This window comes from Hippoglossus hippoglossus, chromosome 7 (assembly GCF_009819705.1).
Source record: "Hippoglossus hippoglossus isolate fHipHip1 chromosome 7, fHipHip1.pri, whole genome shotgun sequence".
Classification (NCBI taxonomy): domain Eukaryota; kingdom Metazoa; phylum Chordata; class Actinopteri; order Pleuronectiformes; family Pleuronectidae; genus Hippoglossus; species Hippoglossus hippoglossus.
The window spans coordinates 19,550,717-19,561,002 of NC_047157.1; the positions used below are offsets into that span (position 1 = coordinate 19,550,717).

The 10,286-nt window shown below is 40.6% G+C and overlaps 2 protein-coding genes across 2 annotated transcripts; both read left to right on the forward strand.

The window, feature by feature from the left end:
• Positions 1 to 1,071: 1,071 nt before the first annotated feature.
• Positions 1,072 to 3,195, forward strand: LOC117764104 (kinesin-like protein KIF3A). The gene has a single exon (XM_034589606.1). The coding sequence runs from the start codon at positions 1,084 to 1,086 to the stop codon at positions 3,193 to 3,195; it is 2,112 nt and encodes a 703-aa protein (XP_034445497.1). The 5' UTR covers positions 1,072 to 1,083.
• A 4,017-nt stretch (positions 3,196 to 7,212) lies between these two features.
• LOC117764106 (SUN domain-containing protein 2-like) lies at positions 7,213 to 10,071 on the forward strand. Its single transcript, XM_034589608.1, has 12 exons — positions 7,213 to 7,272; positions 7,361 to 7,417; positions 7,604 to 7,675; positions 7,792 to 7,806; positions 7,840 to 7,874; positions 8,373 to 8,468; positions 8,597 to 8,689; positions 8,804 to 8,882; positions 9,023 to 9,138; positions 9,274 to 9,447; positions 9,586 to 9,675; positions 9,948 to 10,071. Exons 1-12 carry the CDS (start codon positions 7,245 to 7,247, stop codon positions 10,062 to 10,064), a joined length of 972 nt encoding a protein of 323 aa, XP_034445499.1. The 5' UTR covers positions 7,213 to 7,244; the 3' UTR covers positions 10,065 to 10,071.
• Positions 10,072 to 10,286: the final 215 nt, after the last annotated feature.

The following is a 10,286-nucleotide window of genomic DNA, read 5'->3' on the forward strand; positions in this document are numbered from 1 at the left end:
AGCATCATCAGGTTATTGGATTTTTGGTCAAACATACAAGATATTTAAAGGTTAAAGTTATTATGGTTGACATTTTTTAAATATTATTTGACATTTCTTAGATTGAACAATGAATTGGAAAAATACATTTGTGGTCTGGACAGTAAATGCATTTTAATGCCAGGTGCAAATGAAGTCCAGCATGAAATCAAGGAAGCTGGAACCAACTAATATTTGATATTTAATATATTTGATTTGCTCTCTGAGTAAACTGTGCTCTCTAGTGGAGAATAAATGGTATTGAATATGTGACCAATATGACAATTTACAGAAATATATGAAGGCAAAGCATCATTGTGCTTATATGTATTCATTTAATGAACTATGAAGTCCATTATTCACAAAAACGGCATCTACATGAATGACAAGATGTGTTTCACTTCCAGTGAATGAGATAAAGCAGAAGAGAAAATTTGATAATATCTATTAAATAAAAGATTAGTGATTATAAAGCTGGTTTGGTGTGTAGATTAAAATTGTAAAGACAGGTAATTAGTGCGGTCGCATAGACTTTGGTCACCACAGAAAAATTATCTTTATTTTCACTTATTATTAAGTGGTCACTGGATACCATTATTGAGAATATTTTAGTTCATGAGCTATACATAATATACTATACACACTGCAGTGCAAATGTTTCAGGTACCTCAGATGTTTAGATACCATCCATGTGACTGGACCATCATTCATTCATGTCTTAAAGAGCCAACTCCAGTGACCAGAATAAGAGAGTTCCGCAACAAATGTTAATGGGTCAACATAGCCCATAGAGTCCATAGAGTTATGTGACAAGTTCTTTAATATTTATATATTTAAAAAAATGTGATAGTTTCAAAATATTCAGCTTTTTCTGGAGTAGTGAAATCACACAAGGACGTTGATAGATAGTGGCATGCCTTTGATCTTTGTATTGTGGCACCATAACATACCTTTAATCTGTTCTATAATCACATTTCTTTGATAACCGGACACTACGCTGTACATTCTTTGGATAACCTAGTGTCCAATGAAGACTTATTATAATCTCCTCTGAGCAGTCTCACCATGGCGAGTAATAAGCTTGAGAAACATGACAAGCAGGAGGTCAGTGATAATGTCAAGGTGGTGGTAAGATGTCGTCCCCTCAACCAGAAAGAGAAAATGATGGCCCACAAACAGGTCATCATGGTGGATGAGATCCATGGGACCATAACAGTCAACAAGCTGGAGAATCCTAATAAGCCCCCCAAGACCTTCACCTTTGACACTGTGTTTGGACCAGACAGCAAACAGCTGGATGTCTACAATCTCACAGCCCGCCCCATCATCGACTCAGTATTTGAGGGTTACAACGGCACCATTTTTGCATATGGGCAAACTGGCACAGGAAAAACCTTCACCATGGAGGGAGTGAGAGCAGTGCCAGAGCTAAGAGGGATTATCCCAAACTCTTTTGCCCATATTTTTGGTCACATTGCCAAGGCAGAGGGGGATACCAGGTTTTTGGTCAGTGTTTCATATCTAGAGATTTACAACGAGAAAGTGAGGGACTTGCTGGGCAAGGATCAGATGCAGAGGCTTGAGGTGAAAGAAAGGCCAGAAGTTGGCGTGTATATCAAATATCTATCTGCTTATGTTGTAAACAATGCTGACGACATGGACAGGATTATGACAATGGGACACAAGAACCGGTCTGTTGGTGCCACAAACATGAATGAACAAAGCTCGCGTTCTCATGCTATCTTCACCATCACCATTGAGTGCAGTGAGAAGGGTGTTGATGGAAACCAGCATATGCACATGGGAAAACTTAATTTAGTTGACCTGGCAGGTTCAGAAAGACAGGGCAAGACTGGAGCCACGGGTCAGCGTTTAAAGGAAGCAACAAAGATCAATCTCTCCCTCTCCACACTTGGTAACGTCATCTCTGCCCTGGTGGATGGCAAGAGCAAACACATTCCCTACAGGAACTCCAAACTGACCCGTTTACTGCAGGATTCACTCGGAGGGAACTCGAAGACCATGATGTGTGCAAATATAGGCCCTGCAGACTATAACTACGATGAGACCATCAGTACCCTGCGCTACACCAATAGGGCTAAAAACATCAAGAACAAAGCCAGGATCAATGAAGATCCTAAGGATGCCCTGCTACGCCAGTTTCAGAAGGAGATTGAGGAGCTGAAGAAGAAACTACAGGAGGGTGAAGAGATCTTAGGTTCTGAGGGGAGTGGATCAAATGAGATGGATGAAGGTTATGATGAAGGAGGGAGGGCAGGAGTGGTATGCAGGAGAAGAGGCAGGAAGAAGCTTTCTCTAGAGAAGATGGTGGAGATGCAGGCAAAGATAGAAGAGGAGAGAAAAGCTCTGGAAGCCAAACTGGACATGGAGGAGGAGGAGAGAAACAAGGCAAGAGCAGAGCTGGAGAAGAGAGGGAAGGACCTGCTTAAAGCCCAGCAGGAGCATCACCTTCTGCTGGAGAAACTGTCAGCTTTAGAGAAGAAGGTGATTGTGGGTGGGGTGGACCTCTTGGCCAAGGCTGAAGAGCAAGAAAAACTTTTGCAGGAGTCCAACAATGAACTCAAAGAACGTCGCAGGAGGGCCGAGCAGCTGCGGAGGGAGCTGGAGGAGAAAGAACAAGAACGCCTGGACATAGAAGAGAAATACACAAGTCTGCAGGAGGAGGCTCAAGGAAAGACCAAGAAACTGAAGAAAGTATGGACCATGCTGATGGCTGCTCAATCCGAAATGGCAGATCTACATCAAGAAAATCACAGAGAGGTCGATGGCCTCCTGGAGAACATCAACCAGCTCAGCCGAGAACTCTGGCTCGAGATGCTCATTATAGACAAAGTTATTCCCCAGGAATACCAGGAGATGATAGAGAATAATACACACTGGAATGAAGACATTGGAGAGTGGCAGCTGAAATGTGTGGCATTCACTGGCAACAATATGAGAAAACAGACTCCTGCTCCAGATAAAAAAGAAAAAGATCCGATTCAGGTGGATCTGTCTCATGTGTATTTGGCCTACACAGAGGAGAGCATGCAGCAGTCACTGATGAAACTAGAGAGGCCCAGAACCTATAAAAGTAGCAAGAGTGGTCCATCCAAGACTGGACAAAAGAAAAGATCTGCAAACTCAGACGCTCTGCTCGAATCCCTTCTGCAGTAAAGTCTACAGAAGTTACTGTTGAACATAATTTTGGTTCTGGTCCAGGCTCTTGTCATCTCACGCCTAGACTACTGCAACTCCTTCCTGGCTGGTCTGCCTGCTAATGCCATCGAACATCTGCAGCTCATCCAGAATGCAGCAGCTCGACTGGTCTTCAACCTACCTAAGTTCACTCACACTACACCGCTCCTCCGCTCCGTTCACTGGTTACCAGTGGCTGCCCGTCACCACTTCAAGACACTGGTACTTGCGTACCGTGCTGGGAACGAATCAGGCCCAGTCTGCATCCAGGACATAGTTAAACCTTACACCCCAGTCCATCCACTCCGCTCTGCATCGGCCAATCGGCTTGCTGCTCCCTCACTGCGAGGGACAGCTAGCCACTCAACAAAATCACGACTGTTTGCTGTCCTGGCTCCCAAATTGTGGAACGAGATCCCCATTGACATCAGGACATCAGAAAGTCTTCACATCTTCTGCCGCAAGCTAAAAACAAATCTCTTCCGACAACACTCTGGACAAGAAGATGATGTCTAATAACCATCGTCAACTGTGGTGTTTATATTAAAAAATAAATAAATGTTTAATCAGATGCGTTGTGTGACGACTGCCACACAGATTAAGTCTTAACTTCTGTTACACTGATTTCTTGTTTTGTGACAAACTTAATTAGATCAAGTTTAAGCAAATTATTATTCTCTGCTCTACTCCAAACCACCAGTCCCCTTGGGCTGAGGTCGTTAGTCCGCGGGCATAAGAGGGGCTCTGGTGAGGCTATCTCACCACCCCCACTTAATCATCCCAACCGCTTCACCGCCTTATCTAATGACTCTCTGGTACATCCAGCAGATCAGTCTGCAGCACTTGATCTCCCATCTGAGCATCACTCTTTGAAAACAGCGCCTTTTGGCATAATGACCTGTTGTGGGCCATCCAAGTCTGAGTTCGCTCGCTCCTCACATAGCTCACCTGCACAATCATCACTTCCTCAGCCTGTGGCTTCTACACACAGCGTGGAAGCAGTTCAGGCTCACTCCTGCCATGTGAACACACAGGAGTTTTCTCCTGGCCCTTTTTTTCCCCACACAAATAATTATAGTGAGCAATTCCATGATTACGAAGGTCTTGAACAATTTTTTTTTGCTTTTGCTATATCTTTGAAATCAATTTATTTCATCATTTAATATTCATTCAATTTAACATTATATTTAAGTATTCATTAAATATCTTGTTTTTGATTACAACACAAGTCATTATTTTAATTTTTCCATTCTTACTTTATGAACAAACATACATTTTTTAAATTTCTATATCAATTTTACACACATGGGTAAAAAATTACCCATACAGTATGTATTCACTACAGAGCACCTTCCATACTTTTCATGCTGCTTTTGCACATCTGATGCATGTAAGTATATTTTACAATCCATTATTACAAAGAAAGAGAAATATGTACAAAATTTTACAATGCTATTAGCTATTAGCTATCATTACCATAGCTAGATCAACAAAATAAAACTTGAAATAGAACAGTATACTTAAAAGACAATAAACATTCTTGGGCTTTTGACTTTCTTAATCCAGAGTGTAAATACGGTTGGTCGCAATCATTCCAGATTTACGGCTAAAATGGTCATAAACATGCTGCATGAAGAACAGGATGAGGAAGACGAAGAGGCAATTCTTGGTCTTGATTCTGAGTCTGAAATCTCTGATGCTAATGACCTAGACTATATTCCACAGGATCAAGCTGGAGTTGTGGGTGTGTCTTGGAATCAGGCTCTCCTAAATAAAGTGAGGCTTCTTTGGTGACATAGAAGACTCATCTAATGAGTCCTCTGAAGAAGAAACTCAGACCCAGTCTAATAGATTGAGTAAAAATGGGTCTTACTGGAATGAGGAGGGAAGAACTAGAAGCCATAACACCCTGAGGAACTGCCCAGGACCCGCACCTGGTTCAACAGCTGTTTCACCAAAAGATGCCTGGAATATGTTCATCAGCGACATCATTGATTACTACATGTAGTAGTAAACTGTATTATATAGTGAACTACATGAACTACATGCAGTTTTTCTTTCAAGTCATAAAATCAACTTTCAAATTCCACTAAATTTGAACTTAAACTTTCCAAGTTTTGATTCTGCTGTTTAACAGTTTTTTTTAATGTGAATTCATTACAGTCTTGATTTACTTTAAGTACAGAATTCAATTTTAACTCTTCTACTATAACAGTTACACTCGCACTTTATTTTTTGTTATGCAATTCTTTTTAACCTAATTAAATAATTCAGTTCATATTCAGCTGTGTTCAATATTCATATTCTGCTAATTCAGCAAGGACTTCAAACCTTTTCTCCTGATCTTAAATCAGAATTTACATTATTTAAGCAATGGTGGAATCATGGAAAATTTGCAATTAGACAACTGTGTCAACAATACTCTTTAGAACTAGAGATACAAAAAAGTACATTTACAAGGTTCTGCAGAGTCCAAAGCAAATCGAGGCTAATAGAAGACAGAGTCAAGCACTGAAAAGAGTGTCAGCACTGACATTGGTCCAGTCCTCAGAGTGTTACTCTGATGAACTCTACATAACTTTTTGTGGCAATCTGGCCAAAGAGCTCTTGTCTTTCTTTTTTTGAAATATCTAATCAAATATCTCTCTCTCTCTCTCTCTCTCTCTCTCTCTCTCTCTCTCTCTCTCTCTCTCTCTCTCCTTTTTCTGTAGTGGTGACATCACACTGTGATGATAGCACACTGCCAATATCAAAGGTATGGCAAAGATGTCACCATACCTTTGATATTGGCAGTGTGCTATCATCACATACCTTTGATAATTGTTCCTTTACAGCAAAGCAAAAAATAGTTATTCAAAGTGAATTTTAAGCAAGTTTTCTGAAGGACTATGACACATTTTCAGCTTCATTCAGCAAAGAATATCGTCAGCTACATATTTATAACGCATTTCATCTGATGGACCATCATATATTTTCTGCTTGATTCAGCAAAGCATTTCAGCAGGTCAGCATTCATTCACTCATTTTCATCAGAAGATGCATTTTCCACTTTAAAGTGTACTATTTTTAAATATAGTCTATGGATGAAATTGTTTAAGTTTCCTATTGCTTGGGTTGTTTATGGAGACAGACTGGCCTCCTGCCAGCATATACTGTGCAGTTTAAGGGTGTGTAAAACTCTGTGATAATTTATATCTTGTTTCTCTCCGTCTTTCAGTCATGCCTCGTAAGAGTGCCCGCCTGAGGGCCAGTGGCTACTACGACACAAAGGAGGAATTAGACACGAATTGTCTGCCAAATATATCCCACCGTGAGAAACCTGTCAAGTATGTAACACTATGTGTTTGTGTCAAGCTTGAATTCAGCAAGTCTGATTTGCAAACTAACATTGAGCAATCATTTGTCTATTCTCTAATGCCATTTCTTCAACTGTGCGTGTGTGTGTTGTCAATTTTTAAAGGAGTTTCAAGAGGGAAGGGAACCATTTCAATACGTCCCGTGTGGCCGACTGTGCTACTCAATCAATCAGTCACACGCCACCCATCCCTGCAGCCGAGTCTGATGGTTAGATAAATTGCAAACTTGTGCGCAGTGTTTTTTTTGTTATTTTCTAGTTTTAAAAAGTGACACTTTCCTGCAACAAAGTAGTGTCTAGTTCAGTCTAGTATCTAGTTCAACCAGTTTTCCTTTGGTACTTTTTTGTAATTAGTATATTGTTAAGAGGCTTGAAGAGGTAAATGTATGTTGTAATTCACAAAAAGAAAGTCAAAGCCTGAAAAAATGAATACAATTTTGTTTAACATGCTTTTGTCTCTGTCTATCAAGTCAGTTGTCCTGCATTGGTACCATATGACACCACGCGATTGAACTCAAGGCACTTGATGCCTGAGGTCCCGCCCAGTGTCAATAGTAACAGTACTACCGGAAGTACCAGGACTGCCGGCACTATCAGGAGTGCCCACACTACCCTCACTTACACAATTACCAACAATCCCAGGAAAAACTGTTCAGCTCGAAGTTCTGGATACATGACAGAAATCAGCAGGGCTCTGATGAGTGAGTGTCAAAATTATTCGGCATAGTAAAATATAACATGATATCATATATTATGGCATAATAATCTGATATATTATATTTTTTGCAGTATCACCCTCATTGATGGCTGCCAAAGCTAAATCAATGATGCATCTGGGAGATTTAGGTAAGTTGACGGTGGATGTGTTTAAGTTTGGCTTTGGGTTTACTTGATGTGTGCTTCAAGCTCATACTTGTGCTCGTTTTACTGGCATTGTTAAGTAGATTTGTGTGGGGTGTGTTCACATTGCTGCATGTCTTGGCTCCAGATGATCAAAACCTAAAAATCTACTTTTTTTCCCTTGTCCTACAGTGAACAATTCAGTCAGCAGTCGCATGAAGAAGACCTGTGGTCTGCTTCTCCTTCTCTTCCTCATATTTCTATGTAAGTGGCATTGACATTTTACAAGATCCAAGTTTGCAGGTCATCTGGCAAGGAGACTACTTGCTGTTCTCTCAGACCTTTGGAATTCTAAGAACTGTGCCTCCTGTTTTCTCCAGGTGTTTGGTTACTCTTTCCCATGTCGACCCATTTCGTGGCTTTCAAACTTCAACCCAACACCCATCATGATGCTGCTGAGGAGGTAGGACTCAACTGCAGATCACCTACATGTCATTCACTGTGTATTTGTGTCTATAATTTCTATTTACCTTCTGAGGAATTCAGATTCTGAAACTATATCCTTGTGTAAATCATGCATTTTTTCATTTACATTTTCCTATATTCTTGAACAATATAATAGTGCTCTGGTAGAGTAGTCCCTAATCCAGATTTGAGACTCTGACTCTGGGTTGTGCCTTATATCCTTATTGAAACGTAATCCCTGTATCTTCTGTATATTTTTACGTACACACCTCTCTCTGCCTGTACTGAACAATTATGCAACTCTACACCTAAAAATACAATTTCCTTTTAAAAATTTTAAAAAAGGTCTTTGGTCCAAGTTAGATATGTCCATGTAATTAAAGCGGAAAGAAATTATACAGGATTTAAGTTCTTGCTGAGAAACAAGTTAAGTTGCAAAAATGTAGCCCCAATGCAGAGACAACTATTCACTCTGACCATATCTTTCTCCCTCAAAATCAAGGAGCAGATAAATCAAGACATGCAGGACTTGATCAGGTTGATTTCCAGCCTTAGTGACAGGATCAAAGCTGTGGAGGTTAAGAATGAAGTGGTAACAGTGCTGGTAGAGATGTCTGCCAGTGACCGACACACACATACACTTCAGTTCTTGTTTACTTCAAACCTGCTGTTGTTTTTCTTTGAGATGGTGTGACTGCATCTTTCTTGTTGCTTTACCAGGTGGTCAAACCATCGTCTCCTTCAGCTATCAACAACCATCTAAGCCCAGAGCTCCAACAGGCCATAGAGAAGTGGCTCAGTTACCACATCAAGGTAGGTGGAGAGATACTCTAGATCTAGATCATCTCCAAGACTACTAATCGTCTCTAGATGTCACAAATTTCAATACAAATTAATTATGTAACATTGAACGTCTATGAGGAGCAGGATGCATTCATGCTTGATGACAAAGGATCCGGACGTCTCATGGCTGACAAAATGGCTGACTTTGCCCTCGAGAATCAAGGTCAGGAAAATCTCAATGTCACTGTTACTTGACTTAAGTGAATGATACTGCATTACAGATTTAGTCATCACCATCACATATCAGTTATAATTATCACTTCTATTAGCTCAGTATGACCATTCTTGTACCATTCTTTGCAGGTGCCAGGGTGATCGCTTCCAGGTGTTCAAATACATATCGTGGTAGTAGGGAGTTTGCGACCCTGTTTGGTTTCACGATTTTGACTGTCACTGTGAGCCCACGGACTGTTATTCAGGTATAATGAATGATCACCTCCCTCCCTGGTTTCTTTTTATCTTCTGTGGGGTTGGGTATTGTTCACTGCAAGTTGGTGACTATTAGTTATATACAAGAATATATTATTTCCTAATTGCATCTCCTCTCTCCCCAGGGTCGGGCACCACTGCTCCCAGGGAGGTGTTGGTCATTCCCTGGTGCCCAGGGAACTTTTGCCATCACTCTCTCTCATCCTGTGAGGATCACGCATGTGACAGTGGACCACCTATCACGCTACAACACACCCACTGGCAGCATCAACTCCGCGCCCAAAGACTTTGAACTCTATGTGAGTGCTCCCAATGCTATTAGTTGACATCCATTATACGAGGCACTGCAGACGTCCTATCACTCTGTGCTTAAACCTTGGAGAAAAAGGTGAGCCACATACAATAGTCGCCACTCTAATGTATAATTTCTCTCCCAGGGAATGAAAGACATCTCAGAGGAGGGAACTCTTCTTGGAACATTCACCTACAATAAGAATGGCGAGTCCACGCAGACGTTTCAGCTGCCTGTAAGTGCAAATTATCAAATCTATACAGACAACGACACCATGATAATTAAAGAAGTGTAGAACCTGACCTAACTTATTCTGTTCTATATAACAAGTCTAGGCCTGAACATAGTACATGGCTTGTTCTTGTTAAGTCTTGAATGTTAGAATGCAGTAAGGTTTATGTCTGTTTGATTCTATCTCTTTATCCCACTCTATCCCACTCTTAAATTGAATATCTGTCTTCTTTGTTTCTCTCCATTCTCCTCTTTTCTCCTGTGCCCTGGTACCAGAACCCAACTGATGACCTCTACCATTCTGTGGAGATGCATGTCCTCAGTAACTGGGGACAAGCTGAATATACATGTCTTTACCGCTTCCGTGTGCATGGAAAGATTGCTTCCACATGAACTTAAATGAGATGTCTTTCTCAGTCCCTCTCTCTGTATCTTTCTTTTTTGTAATCAAATCAGTTGTAAAAAAAATTTAAAAGTTTTTCTTTTAATTCATAAATTCAGTTCAACTTTCTACTTCCACTAATTTAAACTTTCCACGTTTTGATTCTGCTGTTTAACAGTTTTTGTCTCAGTTAATTCATTAGTCTTCATTTACTTTAAGTACAGAATTCAACT

What these genes read in the sequence shown, in the direction of transcription:
- LOC117764104 (XM_034589606.1), top strand. Translation starts at nt 1,084, where the DNA reads ATGGCGAGTAATAAGCTTGAGAAACATGACAAGCAGGAGGTCAGTGAT.
- LOC117764106 (XM_034589608.1), top strand. Translation starts at nt 7,245, where the DNA reads ATGACAGAAATCAGCAGGGCTCTGATGA. An exon ending in ATCATGATGCTGCTGAGGAG is followed by an intron (nt 7,875 to 8,372) that starts GTAGGACTCAAC and finishes TTCTCCCTCAAA; the next exon opens with ATCAAGGAGCAGATAAATCA. An exon ending in CTTTGCCCTCGAGAATCAAG is followed by an intron (nt 8,883 to 9,022) that starts GTCAGGAAAATC and finishes CATTCTTTGCAG; the next exon opens with GTGCCAGGGTGATCGCTTCC.